The sequence below is a fragment of the Colletotrichum lupini genome, chromosome 5, assembly GCF_023278565.1.
Source record: "Colletotrichum lupini chromosome 5, complete sequence".
In the NCBI taxonomy this organism is placed as follows: Eukaryota; Fungi; Ascomycota; class Sordariomycetes; order Glomerellales; family Glomerellaceae; genus Colletotrichum; species Colletotrichum lupini.
Window position 1 is genome coordinate 1035863 of NC_064678.1, and position 23384 is coordinate 1059246.

A 23384-nucleotide genomic window follows, 5' to 3' on the forward strand; every position below is an offset into this window, starting at 1 on the left:
TCCTGCAATTGGGGAAGGGGAATAGCAACCCAACCCAAACATCGTGACCGAAAGCCATTGATCGACCCTCACGATGCGGTTCCTCGCCACCGTCCTCATCTCTCTCGCGGCCACAGCGGGAGCAGACTTTCTCCCAGGCCTTCCAACAGCACCCTACACTACAACAGGCGGCACCATCTCCGCCTCTTCTCTCTCCAAGATCATAGTCTCGTCAGCCTACGCAGACTCCGTCGACGGCAAAGGCCAAACACTCATCCCGCCAACTCTGCATGCCTTTGCTGCAACCTTCGGAGAAGACCTCGCCTCGTCGCTAAAACTCGATATTCCGATCGAGCTAGGCGATGCCCCGGAGCAAGGTTCAATTTTCCTGACGCTGGCCGACGATGCAAGCCTCTACAAAGATGCTGCTGGGCGCGAGACGTCCGAGGGATACTCTCTCAATGTCACGATCGACGGCGTGCTCATCACAGGTGCGAGCCCGCTGGGCGTGTGGTGGGGTACTCGGACGGTCCTACAGCAGCTCGTCCTCGGAAACGGGGAGCTGAAGTTGGGGTACGGGACAGATAGCCCCGGATGGGGAACCCGGGGAATGATGGTGAGAGAATCCTTCCGCCCGAGCCGGAGCGCGTTTCGCGGGAAACGTGACCGACCCTCGGCCGGATGCCGAAGCGAAGAGAACCGCAAGCTGACTGCCTATGCACTATGTTAGCTCGATATCGCCAGACACTACTACCCAGCCGAATTCCTCATCGAAATGTGCGCTTACATGTCCTTCTTCAAACAAAACACTTTCCAGCTGCACCTCTCAGACAATCTGTACAACAATGTCGCCATCTACTCACGCGAGCGTATGCTTTCTCTCTACGCTGCCTTCCGGTTGAATTCCGACGATCCTGCCCTCGAGGGCCTTAATAGGCGCGCAAATGAGAGCTATACGCGGGACGTCCTTGACGATATCCAAGCTAAGTGCGCAGCGCGCGGTGTGACGATCCTGCCGGAGATCGAGGCTCCCGGGCACGCTCTCGTGATTTCGCAGTGGAAACCCGAGCTGGGGTTATCGAGCGACTTGAGCTTGCTGAACATTTCCAATCCAGAGACGATACCGATGGTGAAGAAAATCTGGGAGATTTTTCTGCCATGGTTCCATACCAAGACGGTCTCGATCGGTGCCGATGAGTATGTCGATCCGACGCTGAGTGAAGAGTAAGTCACGTCGCCCCCGGAAAGTGGCAGTTTCCAAGCATGTGCTCATCATTCAGCGCCCTGGTTGCCGAGTACACGCGCTTTGTGGACGAGATGAACGACTACATCACAAGCACATCCTGTAAGAAGGTCAGAATCTGGGGAACTTTTGCGCCGTCAGTCGGCGGAACCGTCAACAAGTCCGTTTCGATTCAGCACTGGGCCAACTTTGAGGCGAACCCACTCTACGACTTTGTCAACAACGAGTACGAGGTACTTAACTCGGGCGACTACATCTACACGGTTGGAAAGTGGAGCGAGTGGTATGGTGTAAGTAATCGAACGGAGCGGGTTTGTGCTGATGTGATGACCGGACTGACCTGGCGAACAGCATGAACTCAGCTTAGAATTCATCTTTAATGGCTCGCCCGATGGATCACCATTTTCGCCAAATATCTTTGATCGCACGAATGCATCTAACAATGCCGCAAGGGACAGTGCATCGCTCCTGGGCCATATTGCGCCGCAATGGAACGATTTTGGCCCGAATGCAACGACGGTGACGGAGGGATACTACCAATGGAGGGATGGCCTGCCTGCTCTCGCGGACAAGCAGTGGGGAGGCGAAGTTGCTGAGGCTGATTACCAAGGCCTTTTCTCTGCGTTGCAGCCTCTCGCGCCGGGGCAGAACCTTGATCGAAGAATCGCATCCACCGGATCGACGATCGTTGAATACGACTTCAAGCAGGGACGAGGTAGCAACGGCACAGCTATTGAAGATTTGTCGGGCAACAACTACCATGCAACCTCGACGTGCGCGAAGGGCGATGAAGGTGCCATTCTGGCGTCTGCGTGTAGCATCACGACTCCGCTGACGCAAAAGGGGAGGAATTACACTCTTTCTTTCTCGATCAAGCCCACGTCCGACGCCAAGGGAGCCATCTTCAGCGGTGGAGACAGCGGATTATGGTTTGGCAATGGGACTGTGGACGCCGTCATGCTCTTTTCAGGGGAGAGCACTTACGCGCTCAATTACACGTTCCCCGTGGGGTCGTGGACAAACGCGAGCCTCATTGGCAGGGGAAGGCAGACGTTCTTGGACGTTGGGGACGGCGAGCCCAAGGAGTTTTTGACAATAATGGGCTGGAACGGAGCCCGGTTTGTCTGGCAGCCCATTGCGGTAGAGGCGCCGTTGGCAACAGTCGGAGGCAGTGGATTTGAGGGAGTCATCAGCGGGATGAAGCTGGTTGATCATGCCTAGAATAGCCTTATTGTCGGAGAGGCTTATGCTGACATTTTCTTTAAGCCTCACCAGCTTCGGACTCTTAACCTGCTTTGGATGCTATGGTCCTTGGAGATGGAAATTCGGTGTCATGCAGAACGGGGACGACTGAGTCGTACGTCGTGACGTGAATATTGCCCACACTCGCTGTCCACAATCTGTATCCGAACAAAGCTGAGACTCTGCACTCCGTGGTCGCAGGGCCCAGGGCGTGCTAGCAAATGTGGATGTGAAACTTGGCACAGTCGTCCGTACCATGTGCCAAAACATATTTAGCTAGTTTTAGCGTACGTTATGTCGGTCCGGATGGCGTGTAAACGGCGTCAAGGCAGCGATCCTGCGGGCATTTGACAGATTGTGCCAGAAGGTTCTTTTTTTGCAACGGTTTTTTGATTGTTTTGGCGTGCAGATCTCTGTCGTTGTTTGACCCCCGGCCAAAACACCATAGCGTCAGCGATCTAATATGGTCGATGTCACGTTCGAGGCTCGATGTAGTGGCATGGCCGACCCGGGTGACCGATCGGGGTCCTTCGGGGTCTTGCGTCGTGCGTGACTGCCAGGGGCCAGAGGGTAGGACTGAGAGGTTTTGGGCGTTGAAAGCCCCGGCAACGGCAACGGGATGCTCGCCGCAGGGATGACCGACGGGCCAGGGGCTGAATCAGGGTCCAGGACGGGGTTTCCAGTTGCTGGTCGATGGAAAGCTGCCCAACCGTTTAACAGAGGTGCAGATGCAGGGCGTACGGTTTCGATCGATTCTTTCTCAATAACGAGGGCTTTTCGAAATCTCCAAGGACTGGACAATGCCCACTTCCCCCTGGTGCCTTGCACACTTGGCTCGCTGGCGATGCTGACATTGCTCTTTGTGGGACAGCCTGAAGCGGGCGATGGTTTAGTGGCTAGGACACAGGATGACGATGGTTTCGGCCGATGTACGATGAGATTTCATCGTCTCATTGTCTGCTGAAATGCGGAATGTGCATGATTTGGGGCGACGGAAAGGGAACGGATGAGTGCGGAGGTCGTCTGGAGCAACTGGTTCAGGTTGACTCAGATCATATGGTCTCGTATTGATGGGAGGCTGTTGCTGCTGTGGGATAGGAGACGAAGCCAAGATCGATTACGTGTTGGACCGTTGGTCTCGACTCTGACATCAAGGACTGATGGGCCATGGGAGATGGTCGTCGAACATGTGAGGCCATGATTTGTCGGTGATAAAATGAAGGGCGTGTCAGAGCTGCGATTGGAACTTGGAAGATGCATAGGAGGTCCGGAGACACTGGAGTGCTGGAGTACGTACCGAGTGTCCTTCCATGTGCTTGCCTGACTGTGTGTGCGCCGTTCACGTGCACGGTACGGGATTACAGCATATAAGCGGGACCAAGCGGGGCAGCTGCCGGTTGGAAACTTGGAATGGGACAGCAGCAAGTTGAGAAGGAGCAGGGCGATTGACTCGGAGCCCCGCTCTTTCCCTTGTTTGGGTTCGAGTCCCCTGCAAACCATCTTGATGCCCCACTCTTCCGCCTCTTACTTTCCCCGGTCTCCGAGTACGTACCGAGCCACGGGCTTCGGGCGGATCCGCATTTCGCACTGTACGTACTTGTCTGTCGTCCGCATCCAGGCGCACAATTTTGCCGTATCTTCACAGTGTCTTCTCCTTTCTGCCCATTCCTTCAGAGAGTCCACCATCATTTTTGCCATGCAGATCTCGTCGCATGCTGTGCAGCAAAACGCCTATTGTTGGCTCTTCACCGCTCACCTGGTGGCCCTCTCGAAATCTTCCACGGCTATGGTTCATCGGTCTGCCCTCTCCGATTTTTGTCGATGATCGAGCTGCCCATTCCATTTGCTCCCCCCCGTGGACCTTGGACAGGGGCAAGAGGTGGAATTGGCTTGAGTCTCGACTCTGAAAGTGGCCTGTACTTGTGGGGACCAGGATCAGCCCAAGTTCTCAAGGATCCCGGAGCCAGTCCCGTCATCGACTCTCCTCGCTGTGGTTGGCCTTCCCCCGCCTCGGTTTGCTGCTCACATGGAAGCAAGTGGGCGAGGTTCAAGGTCCACGAGACTGCGAGAGTGATAGCGATATGGATGACAAGAGGGAGGAAATCGAGTCGATCAAGAGAAGAAAGAGGGCAGTAATGAGCGGTGACCGAGGGGAGCGTCCTGGCAGCAACAGCCAAGGCAACGTCCACCCATTCTCCGTTGGTCAATGACAGTCAAGACTCAGACATCAGTTCATCGGCCCGTCGTCAGTGTTGCATGGCACACGACACTGGAAATCCCGAATCCAACCAGTCAGCCAGTAGTCTACGCATACTCCAATCTTGCCCTGGCAGACCAGACGATTACACTTTGCCCATCATCGTTCCAGGCGCCCTCAGATCCCTCTGATCCCTCTGCTCAACTCTGTCTCTTCCGACTAGGTTTTCCATAGTCTTTCAGAAAAGGACAAAGGATCAAGGGTCGGTCTGGCCGCCGCCACCATCCCAAAACCATCTGCGCCGTCCCACCATCTCGCCTCGTTAGCCTCCGATCTCTCTTCAGGCGTCAACGTGCAAAACACTTTTCTCAACCTAACCACCACCACCATTAGAGTCTTGTACGGATGGTCTTAGAGCTTAGGGTAACGGACGGATGGGACACACACACACACAAATACTGTCCAGAACACACGCGGAAATACACCACCGCCCTTGGATTTCCCTTCCACGTGCGGCGTCGCATCGCGCTAAGGCCGTCCAGACCCCTAAAACATGCAACCGAACAGCAGTCTAGATGGATTGCGACACGCACACCGGTTGGGCATGCATCTGAACTTGCCCTCTAACTACCTTAGCACCTTAGCTGATGCGGCGGAATCCGGCTCAAATGTCGCCAAATTATTGCCCCTCTGCTGCAGAGAGACAAACTACACACTTTCCTCGCCGGCCGCTAAAGTCTAGCGCATCTCAGAATCTCCGAGGGTCCCCCATCAACGCAAAACGGAGCCAAACGAGGGACGCCCCTCCATTCCACATTCCACCGCCAAAACTGCCCACCAACACTCACACACACACGCACCGTGGCAGGCTCTAGGTCTCCAGTTGCCTGCCCTGTGGGAGCCAGTGGGAGGACCTCTGGGAGAACGCCTCGAGGAGGATGCAGAAGCCTGGAACCCCGGTTCCCGTGGGTTGCAATGGCCAATCTCCAAACCGCCCAAAGAACCGGTTTCCCATCCAGGGCAAGGATATGCGCCGCCTTGGCCTGGCCCTGGGGCCCTGCCTGCACTACCGTCACCCTCAAGTCTTCTCGCTACTGCGCCGCGGTCCCCCCAACCCTCTCGAACAATGCTCATCCCGGCTTCCGGGATCCCTGCTCCACCTCAGCGGGGAGGGGCGGCATTTCAGTCATGCCCGCCGCCTCACCTTTGAAAGCAAGCATGCTTCTTCTCCTTGCTTTGAGGACTTGGATCTGAACTTGATCTGACCTTGCCAACCTTGCCTTACCTCGACCTGAGTTGTTGACGACGACGGACTACGGCTGCGTTGTTGACAACGGCAAACAACATTTCCCATCGTTTGTCGTTGCCGTACACTGCATCAAAACTCCTTGTATCATGGGCAGGGCCAGCTTCATCATCCCACTCTCCAACAACTTGCATGAAGTATGAACAAGATATCAGAAGGTGCCCGTGAATGGGAGACATTCAAGTGCGCATACCTTTCATCTTCTCGAGCTTTAGCTAAAGGCTCGGGGCACGATGCTTTTCGCTATTCAACAACTGACAGACTCGACTCTCTAGATATGATTCTTTCCACATTCCCAACGCTGTGTTCAACAGTCCCGACCGACCGATCCCCTTCTCATCCATCTCGTCGTCTCCGGATACAGGCCTCACTTCCTTTGCGCAGCTAGGTGCCTTGCGACTAAACGCATCGCGTGCCTTGATCTCGCTATTCGATCGTCAGCATCAATACATCGTCGCCGAGGCTACTCAGTCAATGCCCCTGGCGTCGAATACTAAGTACACGAGGCAAAACCATCTTTGGCTCTGCGGGACAGCTATCCCTCGCGACTTTGGAATTTGCGAGCATGTTTTGATAGGAGCGACTCACGCGGCTTCCAACAGCCTACACCCGACAGCGCACACCACTGACGAGGACGAACTTCCCGTGTCTGTAGTCCCGGATCTTGCTACTGACCGACGATTCTGTAATCGACCTTATATCGACGCAGCGCCGTACAACCGCTTTTATGCGGGCGTTCCCATCCGGTCTCCCAAAGGTATCAACATTGGCGTGTACTGCATCTTTTCCGACAAGCCCAGGAATGGTCTCGACACCGAGGAGTTACAGTTCATGCGCGAGATTTCTCAGACAGTAATGGAATATCTCGACGCTAGAAGAGTAAATGAAAGCTACCGCCGAAGCGAGCGCATGGTGCAAGGATTGGGAAACTTCATCGAAGGTAGAGACGACCCAGTGCCGACTACAAGAACTACGCCTCGAGCATCTTTGAACGGATTTGAGCTTCCTAGGCTGGCGGTATCACTGCCCGATGCGGATCCGCCGTCACCTAGATCTTCCGAATCCCCTGAGCCCGTCCGCCCGGGCATCAACCCTATCAGAGCAGACTCAAGTGATTCATCAGCCAAGGTCGAATCGAGCGACTCCGTCGAGACGACGGCCACGACTGCGACGGTCGCCACCACTACCTCAAGCACGGCGCCGCCCGACCCGCATTTGACAGAGACCATCAAGATCTTTTCCAGGGCCGCAAATGTGATCAGGAAATCCCTCGAAGTGGACGGCGCCTTATTCCTGGATGCGAGCATCGGCTCTTTTGGAGGCCTTGTGACCGGTCCACGGAGGGCTAGTGAAGTAGCAGACCACACATTTTCTAGCAGTGAGGATAGTCTGTCCGAGAAGTCCGAAGACGTCAACGACAAATGGTGTAAGAGCTTTGGAAGGTCGTCGACGATGGACGACATTGTCAATGGCGTCAGTGCACCACAGCTCAGCCGTTTGACTTTGCGCGAAAAGTTTCTCAGGAAATTGCTCCGTCGATACCCCAACGGCAAGGTTTTCAGCTTTGATGAGATGGGCCAATGGTTGTCCGCCGACTACGAAAGCGATGATGCCGATATCACCCCTACGGAAGAACACGATCTCCCGGTTACGCGCCCTGAGCAAAAAGCAGCACATTCGTACTTTACGAGGCGGAACGAGGCCAAGACCATCATCGACATCTTCCCGGGTGCGAGGAGTGTAGCTGTAGTACCGCTATGGGATCCTTCAAAAGAACGATGCTTTGCCGGAGGCTTTGTGTGGAGCAAGAGCGCGGCTCGGATATTGACGCCTGCGGCGGACCTGCCTTTCTTGCGAGCATTCGGTATGGTCACCATGTCTGAGGTCATTAGGCTGGATGCAGTTCTGGCAGAGAAGGCAAAGACAGACATTTTGGGCTCCCTCAGCCACGAGCTTCGGTCGCCGCTCCATGGTGTAGTCGCCGCTGCAGAACTTCTTCACGATACCCAGTTGGATGCTTTCCAGGTCGACGTAATCCACACCATTGAGATTTCGGGCAAAACTCTCCTCGACACAATTGACCATGTAGGTTTACAATGACGCTTCCTAAGCCTCACTTGACGTGCTAACTCGACACAGTTGCTTGACTATAGCAAAGTCAACACGTACCTCCGAGCTTCAAAGTCCCAGCGGAAGAATAATGGCCCAGGTCGTGGGCTGCGACAAGAAGCATCGGCATCGATCGAATCTGGTATGATGAGCTTGGTTTCTGACGTTCACCTCGACTTGCTCGTAGAGGAGGTCATTGAGAGTGTATTCATCGGCTACAGCTTTCATCACATGGTTGCCAACTCTCTGGCACGTCACGGTGCGTCTTCAGGCCCTCCAACACCGGCTCAAGAGAAGCTGGATGCCATTGCGACATCCGATGGGCTGGGCCACAGGCGGAAACCCTCAGACGCGCCGGCTGCCGCTATGAAGGATGTCAAGATTCTTGTCGACATCGACCCGAACTGTGCGTGGGTAGTCCACACGAATCCGGGCGCCATTCGTCGGATAGTCATGAATCTGTTCGGAAACGCCCTCAAGTACACATCCAAGGGATTCATCAAAGTCCACCTTAGGCAAGAGGAGGTCGTACATAAGACATCTCGGTCGGCATCGATGGTTGTGCTCACCGTCACCGACTCAGGCAAAGGGATTACCGAAGAGTTCTTGCACAATAAGCTCTTTACTCCGTTCTCCCAGGAAGACGCACTCGCACCGGGTACTGGTTTGGGTCTCAGCCTTGTCAGACAGATTGTGGCAGGTCTCGGTGGCACAATCAGTGTGGAGAGTCAGGTCGGCCATGGAACGAGCATCACGGTATCGATGCCACTGGTGCTGTCTCGCAAATCGAGCAGTAGGGGACGCAAGTTTTCGGCCGACCTGAATGCCCTGGCCGGAACGCGACTCTCGGTGTGTGGGTTCAGCAGAGGACTTGAAGATTCGGAAGAGCTTCGCGCCGGAGGGCTAGATCTTCCCGTGGAAAGCTTGCCATTCAAGTGGATGGATCTTAAGCTCAACGAGGACAGCCGAACTGCATCCAAGACGGATTTGATGGTTTGCAGTGAGGAGGCTTTCAGACGTCTCGGTCTGTCTGAGACTGGAGGTGTTGATACCCCGCTCGTCGTAGTCTGTGGCAATGCCGAATCTGCCCAGAAGCTGGCGACTTCCTACAGACGCTCCCTTCGACACGACGCTGTCATGGAGTTCATCGCCCAGCCGTAAGTCATCTGGTCCTTTCCAAGAACCGCAAGCTGACCGTGATTCAGAACTGGCCCTAGAAAGGTTGCAAAGGCTTTGGCTTGTGCACTTGATCGCTGGAAGCAAAGACAGCCCACGAAGACGATACCCGTCAGCCCACTGTCGGATGCCTTCCCAGGGCCTGCTCCATCACCACGGGCACTCAAGTCGGACGCTCTGTCGACGAGACCGCGAGCGCAATCCGAATCAGTCAAAATGGTACGGGTGGCCTCGCCAGCTACCGAGATCGTATCTCAGTCACCGGGAGACAGCTGGATTGCCAACACCAGTGATTCCAACTTTACTCTGACGCTCCCCTTCCGCCCAGCTGCGTCAGCAGCGGCGCCGGCTACCTCGACAGCTTCAGCTAGGGGCAACATGAACTCGAGCGTCAGCCCGTCTCCTGGAACCGTTAAGTCGCCGCTAGAGTTTCTTTTGGTGGACGATAATCCGATCAATCTTAAGGTTTGTCTACCTATTGGGGACGATGCTAGTACGTTCAAAGGCTTATGGTAGCAGATTCTATCGGCATATATGAAGAGGCTGCAAAAACGACACGCCACTGCTTCAAACGGCCTTGAGGCCCTGCAGACTTACACGTCTAACCCGCAGAGGTTTTGCTGTATTCTCATAGGTATGAGTCAATACGGAGGACGATAGGAAGTAATGGTCACTAATAATGCACAGATATAACGATGCCTGTAATGGACGGGCTTGAAGCTACAAGGCGCATCAGGAAGTTTGAACGGGCACACAACCTCCCACCCGTGACGGTTATTGCCATCACGAGTCTGGGATCGGCGGGCGCCCGACAGGAGGGCTTCGCAAGCGGAATGGATTTATTCTTGACACGACCAGTGACCATGACAGAACTGGTCAAAATATTGAAACAGAGGAAATTAGTGGACGAGGCGGCGGAAAAAGAGGTCCTATCTTAAAATGGGGAAAGGTACCTCAGGCGTTGTAGACGGGCGTGACTGGTGCATTGGGGCGGTCGTATCGCTGTTGCATGGGATTTCTTTTTCTTGTTGTTTGGTCAAGATTTGCAAGGCGTTTAGGAGGTGCACGATTTGATGGATTGGTCCTGCATAGGACCTAGAAGCGCTCAAAAAGGGGGGATATCTCTTTCACGGCTACTGGTACGAACAAGTTTGACGAGGGTTACGGCGCCGTTTGGAGGTATTACAGTTGACGATTGGTACCAAGATGGGACAGGAATGCTTGGTACGCAGGTAGTCGAAATCAACCGCCGGCTCAGCGCGTCGGCATGAATATTCTGAACGTTGTGTGACCTTGGGAGTCGTGAGCACTTCAGTGTGTCTGGCGGCTCTGGGTGAACAATATTGCAGGATCGCATTCGTGCACAGTGGCGTCCTATCGACATTGTTGGTATTTGACAACCACTAATAAAGTATCATTCTGAATGGAGAGATGATCAGATAGCGCCAAATTGCCCTTGGTCTGAGAAGCGAAGGATTGCGTAGGATTGCGTCAAGATGTAAAATGTATTCTTCCAAGATTCCTTTTAGCCTGGTGTTTTTTTGGCATTTGCTAGGATTGTGTCAGTCATCGGGAGGTGCCGATGGCTGTTTTTTTCTGACAGCTTGCTGTCTAATTATGAAAATGATTACTCGAGCGAGCAGGAGAGATAAGAATAGGAACAGGGGGCTGAGCGTTGGTGATGTGAACGTGTGGGACCTCGGCTTTTGCCCGGCATGTTTAGAACTTTGGAATTGAGCAGCTTGGATGTGATTTATTTCATTGCGATGTGTTTGAAAAGGGGGGTTAAATGGTCCAAGGCACTTCATTGTAGGGAGTGGTTAGGGATGGAATGAAGATATCGATTGTCAAATAGAGAGACACTCGAGAAAGGGCCTTCAATGCACGACAGAGCAATAGGTACTCTCTTCAAAGGGGATGAACAGTTTCAATCGGCGTTAAAGAATCGATTAACTCGAGTCCGACACCAGAATCGGGCCGAACGAATTCAAGAGTGCTTTTCCCAATCTTCCCATTTGCCATGCTCGTCGCAGTTCGCACTCCATCAAATTCAATGGCAAGGGGAAGAGCGAGTCCACTGATAAGGCTTCACTCGCCCGGGACACGGGCTGACCCCTACGCGTCCACGTTGGGTCTCTTTCGTTATCTTTGGTGGGTGTGGTCAGGGGCGCATAATGAACGGTCGTTCCGGGATGCAGAGATAGCTACCCGCGGGCTCTTCTCTGCAAGTCTGCATTCTGCAGTAGTCTGTTATTGCACGTATAGAGGCTGGCTGGTCAGCTCACCTCTTACGATTTGATTCCTGCTCACCTCTTGCGATGTCAATCACCACCAAGTTTTCGTCATGTTTGCTGTATTCATTCGAGGCCACGCTCCCTTCCGAAACCCAGATTCTGCTTCCGAGAAGCTCACTTCCGAGAAGAGCCGTCTCTTATCATTGAGACGTGTGGATTCGGGATCCGTTTCTCCACTGCAATTGTATGTGTCAGCGGGGAGGGGGAAGGGGCCCTTGTGGGCTGTGGGCGAGCCCAATCTTGCGGGGTTGGACTTCCACGTTGAGGAGCATTGCCGGTGTACTCCGTAGACATCGCGAGGAAGTCGAGGTGAGCTTCTTTGGATCAAATGGACAGCAGCTTGCGTTTCGGGACTGGTCTGGGAGTCTAGGAGTCTGGTAGGACGGCATTGGAACACTGGAGCCACGGCAATCTAAACCATGTGCCCGGGTTGCCCGACCTGCGTTGTCCAGAAGGGGCATCGTTCTATTGCCGGGGGAGGCGTCGATTCGAAGGCATGGTTCGACAAGCTGATAAGATTTTGGGGGTATTGAAGAGACGACGAGACGAAAGCCAACGCGGTAAGGGTCGTGATAGGACGAGATAGTGAGTGGCACGACATCATCTCCTCCATCTCCTCACTGCTGGCGTTCTTCTGCGGACGCGGAATGCATGAGCAACGCTGGACCACGTGAGCACGTCTATCTCCAGCGCGCTCCCTCAGCCCAAGCATCCATTGAGCGCCGCCAAGCTCGTTTCCCCAAAGTGATCGACCCTTTCGTTCTGTTGCAGCGAGTGTTCCATTGCAGCCAACGCTTTCAATGGGCTTACCCAGGAGAAGCCTAGAAGGAGGAGGGGGGAAAGGTGCATGATAGGGTGGGCAATGACATCACGGGCTACACGAGCTGGAGAAACAAGCCTTTTTGGCGAGGTGACCATTCTCTCGCCTTGTGGTTTACCGCGCTGTAGGCTGTGGTTTCCCTGTAACCGATCAATTCCTGGGGAAAAGACGGACTGCTTGGAACGTGGACGATGGGGTTTCGACACTTTTGGAGGACGCCAACACCGCGGTCCCGATAGGAGGAGTGTTTAACCCCCCTCTATGCTTCTCCGAGTTACCCGAGATCTGGTCACGATGGTCCTTCGTGAGCAAACAGCATTCGGTTATCTTCATCCTCAAAATGAAGTCAACGAGAGAGAGAGTCTCGCTAGGAAGATAGAGATGACCAAGTCACTGATACACAGAGTCTACACACCGCGGTTAAACATGATTCAGCATCCCAGCCATCAGGCAAGGCGAGACTACCAGAAATGGGTGTGTCCTGGTGCTGTCTGGGTTAACGTCCTGATACGCACGAACCAACGAACCAAGCGGCGCCCCGAAGTGGTGGTGCCCTTCTGGGTGGTTTGTGGTTGTGGTGGTGGTGGCTTGACACGCATACGCTTACCACGCCCCAGGGGCGCCTGAACTGGCCTGTCATCGTAATCAATCATCAAAGGCCGCCCCCGAAGCTGCCAGCCTGCCAAAGATAATCGCGGTCCCGGAGGTGGGTGGTCCTCTGATCCAGGTTCTCCCTCCTCGAGACTCGTTACCGGCTGGCTGCACCTAAAACCGCCCCCGTCTGTCAAGGCGCCACAATCGGGTTTCCCACTTTAGATGGTGGGTACGTAGATAAAGACGATCATTTGGAGTGAAGCATCATTTCATGCCATTGACGGATTGGGAACCAGCTGTTCAGGTGTTGTCGAAGACTCCAAGTGTTGCTTAACCATTGACCTGACGTATTCACGGATTTGAACATCACAAATAGCCCAGACAACTCGGCTTCAGCCTAAGAGGCTTGGGCAAGCTGAGAGATCCACTGATCGTGAGCTGTGCATCTCGGCCAGTTTCCACTTTCTCTCCTCACTTCCGTCAGGTCGTTGCGGGGCGTGGGGGAAGAAAAGAGGAGACCCGAGGAGGACAATTCGTTCGTCTCTCTTTCAGACTCTCTTTCTCTCGGCTTTCCTACTGACAGCCTGGCAATTGTCAAATAGAAGAGGAGCAAAAGATTAGCGCATCGTCTTGAACGAGAGAGCTCCATGCCCAAGGCCGGGGTCCCCCCTCCTCCCTTCTATCCTACCAGTGCCACCCCCCGGCCGCAGCCAGGCCCTCCCGTCCGTTTCTTGTCGCATTGGACGTAGCCGCGCTTCTGTGTCATTTGAATGTGTGTGTGACTCGCCCCGTCCCCGTAGATGGTACTGGGCCGGGCCTGGCTTGCTTCAAGCTTGACTGCCGGATAGACTAGTCTAGTCTGTACCCTGGACCGAGACCACTCTTCTTGCGTGTGTTGAACGTGGTTTAGTTCTAGTCCCGTACGAACAAGCTGATGGAGACAATTGGGAGAGAGAAAGTCTGGGCTACTAAAGAATGGCTTAGTCCCCTTTTTCTTACCACACACCTCGGTTCCCATGTAACGCACGCGGTCTTTTTTCTTCACTGCCAAAAAGACGCGGTCCCCTACCATTTCTTCGTGGAGTGCGTGTGTGTCTGTGCCAGCATTTTCAACATTTCCATTACGTTCATTTAATACTCCTGCTCCTCAATTGCCGCATCTCCAGACTCCTCCCCCGCAAACCCGTCCGTCTACCCCGTTCCCCCCGGCGAGAAACGTCACCGAGCGAGGCTGTCCGAATCCGGGGTTCTACAACAACCAACAAAGCCATTAAGTCATCTACAGACGCCAATCGACGTCCTACCGATTCGATTGAGTCGTCTACCACCCGTGGACTGACACCACACGATACCCTCAACCACCAACACTCAGAACCTCACAGTCACCAACGACTAGAGACCGCAAACATGGAAGCACCTCCCCGCGTCTCCGCCGACCAGGCCCTCGCCAGGCTGGGCTACAAGGCCGAGCTCCCGCGCAACCTGTCCATGATGTCCATCCTCGGCCTCTCCTTCGCCATCATGGCCGTCCCCTTCGGCCTCAGCACCACAATGTACATCACCCTGACCAACGGCCAGGCCGTCACCGTCCTCTGGGGCTGGGTCCTCGTCTCCATCATCTCCCTCTGCATCGCCGCCTCCCTCGCCGAGATCTGCGCCGTCTACCCGACTGCCGGCGGCGTATACTACTGGTCCGCCATGCTCGCCCCCGCCGGCTGGGCGCCGCTCGTCAGCTTCGTGGACGGGTGGCTTACCCTCGTCGGCAACTGGACTGTTACCCTGAGTATCAACTTTAGCGGTGCGCAGTTGATTCTCAGTGCGATTAGTGTTTTCAACGAGGACTTTGTTGCCAATACGTGGCAGACTGTGCTCTGCTTCTGGGCTGTTATGTTGATTTGCGCTGGAGTGAATGCGTTTGGATCGCGGTACCTGGATCTGATCAACAAGGTGGGTTTGGCATGCTATGAGAAATCAGCATCGGAACGAAAATGCTGACGAATGTTTCTATAGGTCTGCATCTACTGGACTGGTGCTTCCGTTCTCATCATCATGATCACTATCCTGGTCATGGCCCCCAGCAAGAGATCTGCCGAATTTGTCTTCACCCACTACGACGCTTCCGCTAGTGGATGGGCTCCTGGCTGGTCATTCTTCGTCGGTTTGCTACAAGGTATGTTCGCAATAACCCTATGCTCACGAATACACCCCAATTGACACTTCTACTAGCCGCCTACACCCTCACTGGCTACGGCATGGTCGCCTCCATGTGCGAGGAAGTCCAGAACCCCGAACGCGAAGTCCCCCGCGCCATCGTCCTCTCCGTCGCCGCCGCCGGCGTCACCGGTGTCATCTACCTCATCCCCATTCTCTTCGTACTCCCCGACGTCACCATGCTCCTCGAGGTCGCAAACTCCCAGCCCATCGGTCTCCTCTTCAAGACCGTCACCGGCTCCGCCGCCGGTGGCTTCGGCCTCCTCTTCCTCATCCTCGGCATCCTCATGTTCGCCGGCATCGGCGCTCTGACCGCCGCCTCCCGCTGCACCTACGCCTTCGCCCGCGACGGCGCCATCCCCGGCTACAAGCTCTGGAGCCGCGTCAACCACAAGCTCGACATGCCCCTCTGGGCCCTCGGTCTGTCTACGGGTGTCGACATGATTCTTGGCTGCATCTACTTTGGCTCCAGCGCCGCCTTCAACTCCTTCACCGGTGTTGCTACCATCTGCCTGTCCACCAGCTACGGCGTGCCCGTCCTCGTTAACCTCATCCAGCGCCGCCGCGCCGTCGCTAACTCGCCCTACCCGCTCGGCAAGTTCGGCACCGCCATCAACTGCATCTGCATCGTCTGGATCTGCTTCGCCGTCATCATCTTCTGCATGCCCGTCAGCTTGCCCGTCGACGCCTCGACCATGAACTACGCCTCCGTCGTGTTTGCCGGTTTCGCCTTCATCGCCATCACCTGGTACTTTGCCTACGCGAGAAAGAACTTCCACGGACCCCCGGTTGCCAAGGAGGAGTTCCAGCCTGGGCCGGAGGGCACGCTGGAGGGAAAGATCCCGGGAAACGTTGACTCGGAGACGACGGCGAGTACGGAAAAGAAATGATCCTTTTTGGCTTTCTTTGTTTTTGAGATTTGAGTAGAAGCTGATTGGTTTGTGGATCAGTCTCGTGTACGTAGAAGTTGATTTGCCTTTTGTTATGATACCAATTTGGGATGGCTCTCACACATCCTGACAATCATTCATCCATTGAAAATTCTTCATCCTGTGTTGTCCCCATTAAGTCGTTTCTCAAATTGTGAGCGTAGCACTTGGTTGAACTATGATTATGAGTCTACGCGATTATGATCCTGGTGTGACCACGGCGAACCCCTTCGAGCATGTAAACCGGACAGGGCTCTTCGTATCAGGAGACCTTTGACAGATTTTCGATACAAATGGTTCGGCACATCGTGAATACCGCCCTCATGATCCGATACCATCACTAACTCATCCGTTGGGTAGCCTTCGTATCGCCGAGAGACTTGTTCAGGCTTTCCCTAAGAAAACCTGTTCTCACCCCGTGACTAAGGATTCGCGTGATTATGTCAGAGGGACCATTTCCATCAAGACGACTTTAGAACCCTGGTCATCTTTGTTATTTGACAGAGAGCCCTGAAAGCCACATGGTCCAATCATTCGGTGTTAGGTCCGCCACACCTGGGACATTTGAAAGCCCTCTATCAAAGACCCGAGCTTTCCATCGATAGCATAACCTTCGGCCTCTAGCCTCCTACATTCGACGTAAAGGCTGGTCAAGGGCAGTGAGAAACACTCGATGAACTCTCCTTCTTCCAAGCTCGGCTTGGGGTTGCGATTTTCCTCTGCTTGCATGTCTATATCAACATGGACCATAACAGAGCACGAACTAGGGAGAGTCAACTTTCGAAGGCCAGCCAAGACAGGGACTGAGCGTGACACACTTGGAGAAGCCAGGGGCTTGAGAAGTATTAGCGTCGGAGGTCTCCAAAACATAGATTAATTTGCGAACTGGTCACTTACCGCCGAAAAGCTTTGGGCTGTTCACATACGAATCCGGCTTGATGGTACCGACGTAGCCTGTCTCTTCTGCGAGTTCGCGGATCGCGCACTGTTCGATGGTTTCGCCTTTGTCCAGCAGTCCAGCGGGAAGTTCGACACAGATTTTGCCCACAGCCGGGCGGAACTGTCGCTGAAGCAGAAGCTCTGGGCCAGTTTCTTTCTTTAACACGGCAACGATATGCACCGCGTCGACTGAGCTGCCTGCTGCGCGTGTCTTCCTCTCAACTCCTTCCCAGACGCGGTCTTTACCATCCACGTCTCTGTACTTGATCCTAAACGTCCGGTTAGGTCTATTAAACATTACAGTGTAGTTTCGTATGAGATCATTATCTGAGGGGGAACCGACTTGACCAACGTCATCCATTTAGCATCTCCAATCTCCTGTGTGTTCAATCACCAGACGCATTAGCCGTGCTTGTTGAATCAACGCGTCATTTTAACTTATTGCAACTCACCAGTGGCTCCGATGAAACTACATGAGGCTTCGTTGAGTCCTCCATACTGAGTACTTGATCGAATCTGACGTATACAAACCCAGATTGGTTGAAGGTTCCAATGTTGTCTCTTTTCCTATTCACGCTGTTCAAGTACTATGGAGGGGTAAAAACTGGTGGGGTAGAGGGGCAATCGAAAAGTGCGGGGTTGCATTTTAAGTCACAGCAATGAGACACGTTTAGTTGATTCTGACTTAGGGATGCGATTTGCTAGGGTTCGAGAGACTGGAATCCAACAATTATGTCTCTATTTGGATTCATCAAAAGCTTCAATTGCTTGCAGCACTGTCCTCCCCAGATCTACCTCGAATCATGGCGGAACATCAGTCCTCTGGACGCCATCGGAAAGGATTATTCTCTTGAAGATGCCACACGTAGCCCTGAGCCGCAAGACTCAAGACGCGGTACTCATCTTCGCCCATCTCCTTGCACTCAGCCCCAGACAGACTTGTCAAAGCCATAATTCTAAGCGGCGCGAGACCCTGCTCTCCCCGCTGCTTCGCGTCGGCTTTGCGCCGCAACATATCCAATGTCTCCTCCCACGTACCTTGAACCATCTCAGCAGAGCTCAGACTGAGTTCTATCTCTCTATCGCCAAGAAGCACGCCAAAGTCGTGAGAGTTGAGACGCACATTCGAAAGTGTAAGTCGTTGGAGATTGGGCCATGGTTGCGTTTGGACAAACCAGTTGAAATGCCACGGTTTTTGTGGTCCGATTTCGATTGTGTCTGCATCGTGGCTGAACTCCTCCAAGTCGATCGAGATGCGCTCTAGACTGTCCGTCGCGGTAAGAACACTGAGAAGCTTCCCACAACCTTCAAAGCCAGCCGCATCGTGAAACTTCGACCAGGTGACCTGGGGTCTTCTGGAAGGGCCTTCGCTGAGCAAGTATTTGCTCGTGAATTCGAAGCAACGGAGCTGTTCAGTAACCCAATTGTATTCATCTATTGTCGGCTCATCCCCGACCGTCTCAAATGCAGCCCAGAAGTGCATCGGGGTGACTCGCACAGCAAACCGTGTCAGGAAAACCCCGGTAGCTCCGAGAACGCCTGGGATGAATCCGAACGGCCGTCGAGCGCTCATGAGGTCATCTTCGAGTTGAGTAACCGCTGTGGCTGCGTGCTCCCATCGGTGAGGAGTTATCAGGTACTGGTAAAGTTCGTCTTCGTTGACGAGGGCGTCTCCTTCAGGCGGAGTCCACTGCGGTTCAAACGAATCGCTCATCTCCAGTCTCGTCGCACTCGGCATCCGCTTCATTGCAAATGACACAATATCGGAGAAGCTGTGCCACCTATCGTCGTGAAGGTGCTTTTGCTCGGCCTCAAGGCGCGCGTATTTATCGTATGCTTTACCAATGAATCCTTCGTGAAATGCATTTGAAAGCTCCTCATCCCAAGGCTCGTCGTCGGTGAGCCGATCCAAAAGATCGAATATCGCCTGAAGATTCTCTTTTGCGCCGTCAGACAGCATGTCCTGACGCGTCATCCCATGCGAGAGTTCCCGACGGAACAAGTTCCGGAGCTCGTGCTTCGCCAAGAGAATGAAATTCTCTTGTGCGTATGCCGCGAGTCCATCGTAGAAGCCTAGGGGAATGCGGATACAGCGCACGCCTCGTCCGATGGTCGCATGCCGGGAAATTGCATTCAGACGATCGAGGGATTTCCGTGTGACGTGGACCGTAATGGTAGGAACCAAGTAAGGGGATGCTGCTTCGCAGAGACGGCGGCAAGACAGACGAAGGGACTGGAGAGTTTCAATGTCTACTTTTCGCCTCTTGTGTGGCTGCGCCCAGGTGAAATCGTTTTCCTTTGCCGAGACGGCGTCGACGTGAGAACAGATCAGATCTAGGAGCTCGAAGGGCAAGTTGAGAAGCCTGCTGTCCGTCGGGTTGAGAATGCCGTGAACGTGTGCTCGAAGAGCAAATCCTTGTTCGATTAGGTCCGAGTAAGGGCCGAGCTCGTTTGGATTTGCCTTCTTGCGTGCTTTCCAGTCCTCCAGGCTAAGTTCTGGGTTGTGGTTGATGATTTTTTTGAAGGTCGAGTCGACCTCTATCAACCGCCGGTAAACTGCAGCGAGCTCTTGGCTTGGGTTATCGCTCGTCTCTTCCATCTCGGTCCTATTGATGGCTCCGGAAACATTCCGCACATCAATCGTGAATGGCGCCATTCCCAGGCATTCTACGTTACCAACGTTGCCTGCGTTGCCTGCGGATATCTACTCTTTGCCTTTGAAAGAGCGTAACGCGGGGTAGACTCACTCAGTACCCCGTGTCAAGGTTTCCGTATTTGGGGTATAGTCTCGACAACTTGGATGTCTTTGGAGTTGTGAACAAGGAACGGCAATCTGAGGCTGGGCAAGGCGGGACCACATCGCGTCTTTGACGCGTGACGTCACGTGCAATTACTATTACTGTGCCATTTTATGAGCAAGGTTCTCGCCAAGAAGCGATGTAATGACCTCCAGAAGTCGGAAATCAAAACCGAGACTACCGAAGATGGTCAATTCACAGATGACTACTTGGTTAAAAGAAATCTACTCAAGCGACCTTAGCGAAGAGCAGGCTGCAAGGCAGACATTGAGATCTGCAAGATAAATGGGCGATGAGAGTCGCTTTCCCGTTTACGTTGAGCATAATCGAGAACAAGCTGCAAACTTGCAGGTTCAAATCCAAGCCCATCAAGATATACAATTGATATTACACGTAGACAGTCCATCCAATACTTTGTCGCACCTATTGTTCCTTACCTAAACCGACGCGGGTTGTATCGAATTTCCCACTCTTGTTCCTCTTTATTATAGAACGCGCCATCGAAGTCTGAATCAGAGTCGCACTCCATCCATATAAGCCTTTATGTCTCTCCAGGTTGGCCGTCCATAGACACCACGGTTCCGCCAAAAGTTCATGACTCTGAGCTCTTCGCCAGGGACATACCCGCTGGGGTTCTCTTCAAACTCCCATTCCTCAAACCCTTCGATATCGGAATATTCCATGTCACTCTCTGAGTAGTCCTCTTCATCGTCTTCTTCGTCATCCTCTTCGTCGTCCCCTTCGTCATCCCCTTCGTCAAATTCCCCGTTGGTCCCGTTAGGCCAGTCCCTGCTCACAGGGTCGCTGCTTGTCGGTGCCTTGATAACAGAAGCTGCTGACGTCAAAGGTATAGGATTTTCTCCCAAAGTGCGCCTGACGTATTGCAGGGCTAAACTCGGGTCTAGAATTTCGGGGCTAGATGGCTGGCCAGGACCCGGTTGAAAGACGCGTAACAGCTCATCGACGCTCATCTTAGTCCCGATCAGGCCATCCGTCGGCTCGTTCAGTGTGTTGACAAAGACAGCACCTCCAGGGTTGGCGCCGTTTCCCCGGACAGACCGAACTGAGTTCTCGCGGAGAAATTCGAAAACAAGACTCAGCAGTCTTTGATTTTTATACACTGATTTGGTAAAAGTATTTACAGAGAAGGTAGTAGAAGAAGGCAAGCTCTTCTCGATATCCCGATCCTCAACCTCTCCATCCCTGAATCTCGTCAAGAGTGAGGACATACTCGCTCTTGTAGATCTTTGAGTTCAAATGTTAGTACCAGAGGCCCAGCACGGCGCAGACAGGGGTTGGCAATGCTACTCACTTTCTTCAAGTCATCGACACTGTTCCATTCGGTGTTGTTGATGAAGCCATCGCTCCAGACGCAGAAGTACAGCCAGTGGGCCTCGTAAGCCTGGAGAAGATCGGGGAAGGGAGCGCTGCCGACCTCGGTAGCCGCGATGAGCTTCTTGTCCTGTCCGAGCGTGATGAGGTCGTTATATTGAGTCGTCATGGGCTGTGGTCATGTGAACAACGGATTCTGGGAAAGGAAAGAAAATGAAAATAAGCTTACGCCGTGGCCTTGAGCGTAGACATCCGCGCTGAGGACGTCGACGGTATCATCGCCGGGATACCAGTCGGCAGCAACCGAGTTCCAGATCCAGACGAGGTTGTTCAGCTCATGATGGTTGGTGAGACGGTCGTAGACCAGAGCCCAGAGCTTCTTGCACGCCTCGGGGCCCTTAGCTCCCCACCAGAACCACGCTCCCTCGGCCTCGTGAAGTGGGCGCCAAAGAACGGGGACTCCGGCATCCTGGAGCTTCTTGAGCTGGACGGCGATGGCGTCGATGTCGCGGATAATGAGGGTGTAGTTGGCGTTGGTGGTGTCAGCAAGGGCAGTTGAGACATCAAAGTCGGTGGCGCGAGTGTAGAAACCGCTCCACCACTTGTTCTCCTCCGTGTCGTACAGACCAGTAGGCGCGTTCCAGTGCCAGAGCACGGAGACGATACCACCGCGCTCGTGGTGGATGATGGCCTCCTCGACGGCAGTACCGACAGTTCCCCGCTCGACGCGGCTGGGAGAGTAGTCCATCAGGTCGACGCTGACGAGAGCGGGTGACTTGCCGATGGTCTCGTTGACCCAGTTCGCGTAGTTGAGTTCCTGCTGACCGGAGAGGATGTTCTTGCCATAGATGGAGCGAAGGTAGGTGTACAGGGCGTTGGCATCAGCATTGGACTTCGCGTTGACGAGAGCCGTGTTGACATTGTGAGGTCCGCGGGCCTCGGTGGGCGTGAGCGTGATGGAGTCGATGAGGTACCATCCCCAGTGCGTTACAATGTCAAGCGTGTTGTTGCCCTCGTTGAGCAGCACCTGACCGGCGGAGACGTTGGCCCAGGTCTCGGTCGCGGCCAAGAGCACCTCGCTAGCGGCACCGCCATTGAGAATGACATTCGTGCGCTTCTCGCCGTAGATACCAGCGTATCTGATATTGAGGTCGAAAAGCTTCTGTCCTTCGCCCTGGCAGTCCAGGTTGATGGTGACCTTGTCGGTGACATCCTCGAAGCCAGTTACGTAGCCGGTGCCTGGGAACCACCAAAAGTCAACGAACGATGCGATCAGTATTAAATGATAACCGTGCCATACCTGTGAAGCCAGCTTGCTCCGTCGCGACGGTGGTTCCGTTGAGAACCCCATTTTCGGCCTCGTAGACCTTAGCTCCGGTGCTGCCGATGCAGTTCTGCGAATACACGCCAGCGGCAAACGCGAGGACGGCACGGAGAGAAAGCGCCGTGGATCTCGCCATGATTTCACGGAAGATCAACGCGGGGATGTTACAAGAAAAGGAAGAGAATCGAAAAGATTGGCTGAAACGGCATCGTCCCGAGAACCTAAAGGACTGGCTTCGCCGGTGGGATATCAATGCTTGTTATAAACGAAAGTCGGGCGACTCTCCCTTCGTCCCGAACTGTCCCCCTCGTTGTGTCAATCTCGCCGTGTGCCGTAGGGGGCTCACCGGGGAAGGGTATGGCGATCATTAAGATTCCAGGGGTGACGGAGGGTAATTTTGCGTCTCCACCATCCATCCCGTCTCTCTTGATTGAGCATGTTTGCCGGGGCCTCAAAGCATCGAACCGGGATGACGGAAGGGGGCTTGGCCTTCATGTATTTGAAGACGGAGTGTGACGCTCCGTATGCTGCAAAAAGGGAGACTGCCCCGCGACTCGGCACTTGCTTGGCTCAGATGCCAGATGGCGTCAATCCACGCAGAGTGGTCTCCATTTCCATCCTCTCGCACTCTCGCCGTCCGAAGAGTCTCTTGGGCACAATTGTTGGGCGGTTCATCCGAACTTGACGGTTCCTTATTCATGATGGGGCTTGTCGATCACGCAGCCGATGGTCCGCCGCCAAGGGTTTTACATTGACATGGTTTGGCCCGGTTCCACGATCCACTTCGGCCTCACTTAGATTCGAAAAATTTGGTGCCCTGAGTCTAGGGTCTCGATAGTATCGTGCCCCATCCACATGATCCCACTGACGAAGCCGCCGCTTCAACAACCA

At 54.0% G+C, this 23384-nt stretch overlaps 7 protein-coding genes across 7 annotated transcripts; 4 read left to right on the forward strand and 3 right to left on the reverse strand.

Annotated features, from left to right (window-relative positions):
- Positions 1 to 73: 73 nt before the first annotated feature.
- Positions 74 to 2443, forward strand: CLUP02_09733 (glycosyl hydrolase family 20; the record flags this gene model as incomplete). The annotated part of the gene is made up of 4 exons (XM_049288711.1): positions 74 to 595; positions 710 to 1203; positions 1260 to 1512; positions 1574 to 2443. The coding sequence occupies 4 exons, from the start codon at positions 74 to 76 to the stop codon at positions 2441 to 2443; spliced, it is 2139 nt and encodes a 712-aa protein (XP_049145855.1).
- Positions 2444 to 2507: 64 nt separating this feature from the next.
- CLUP02_09734 (uncharacterized protein) lies at positions 2508 to 4078 on the reverse strand (the record flags this gene model as incomplete). The annotated part of the gene is made up of 7 exons (XM_049288712.1): positions 2508 to 2678; positions 2756 to 2875; positions 2942 to 3311; positions 3370 to 3551; positions 3614 to 3779; positions 3843 to 3953; positions 4017 to 4078. The coding sequence occupies 7 exons, from the start codon at positions 4076 to 4078 to the stop codon at positions 2508 to 2510; spliced, it is 1182 nt and encodes a 393-aa protein (XP_049145856.1).
- Positions 4079 to 4160: 82 nt separating this feature from the next.
- CLUP02_09735 (uncharacterized protein) lies at positions 4161 to 5926 on the forward strand (the record flags this gene model as incomplete). The annotated part of the gene is made up of 8 exons (XM_049288713.1): positions 4161 to 4261; positions 4342 to 4457; positions 4502 to 4662; positions 4689 to 4825; positions 4896 to 5055; positions 5128 to 5171; positions 5232 to 5397; positions 5537 to 5926. 8 exons carry the CDS (start codon positions 4161 to 4163, stop codon positions 5924 to 5926), a joined length of 1275 nt encoding a protein of 424 aa, XP_049145857.1.
- Positions 5927 to 6106: 180 nt separating this feature from the next.
- Positions 6107 to 10989, forward strand: CLUP02_09736 (hsp90-like protein; the record flags this gene model as incomplete). The annotated part of the gene is made up of 11 exons (XM_049288714.1): positions 6107 to 6150; positions 6243 to 8052; positions 8107 to 9233; positions 9282 to 9717; positions 9769 to 9886; positions 9940 to 10109; positions 10345 to 10391; positions 10468 to 10537; positions 10602 to 10637; positions 10696 to 10813; positions 10889 to 10989. 11 exons carry the CDS (start codon positions 6107 to 6109, stop codon positions 10987 to 10989), a joined length of 4077 nt encoding a protein of 1358 aa, XP_049145858.1.
- A 3378-nt stretch (positions 10990 to 14367) lies between these two features.
- CLUP02_09737 (amino acid permease) lies at positions 14368 to 16061 on the forward strand (the record flags this gene model as incomplete). The annotated part of the gene is made up of 3 exons (XM_049288715.1): positions 14368 to 14907; positions 14971 to 15130; positions 15187 to 16061. The coding sequence occupies 3 exons, from the start codon at positions 14368 to 14370 to the stop codon at positions 16059 to 16061; spliced, it is 1575 nt and encodes a 524-aa protein (XP_049145859.1).
- A 133-nt stretch (positions 16062 to 16194) lies between these two features.
- CLUP02_09738 (ADP-ribose pyrophosphatase) lies at positions 16195 to 19695 on the reverse strand (the record flags this gene model as incomplete). Its single annotated transcript, XM_049288716.1, has 10 exons — positions 16195 to 16221; positions 16295 to 16495; positions 16554 to 16610; positions 16656 to 16863; positions 16919 to 16934; positions 16998 to 17308; positions 17341 to 17417; positions 17492 to 17626; positions 17768 to 17830; positions 17905 to 19695. The coding sequence occupies 10 exons, from the start codon at positions 19693 to 19695 to the stop codon at positions 16195 to 16197; spliced, it is 2886 nt and encodes a 961-aa protein (XP_049145860.1).
- A 654-nt stretch (positions 19696 to 20349) lies between these two features.
- CLUP02_09739 (glycosyl hydrolase family 26) lies at positions 20350 to 23193 on the reverse strand (the record flags this gene model as incomplete). The annotated part of the gene is made up of 7 exons (XM_049288717.1): positions 20350 to 21040; positions 21069 to 21082; positions 21150 to 21341; positions 21399 to 22408; positions 22470 to 22690; positions 22840 to 23057; positions 23122 to 23193. 7 exons carry the CDS (start codon positions 23191 to 23193, stop codon positions 20350 to 20352), a joined length of 2418 nt encoding a protein of 805 aa, XP_049145861.1.
- Between the last annotated feature and the right edge of the window lie 191 nt (positions 23194 to 23384).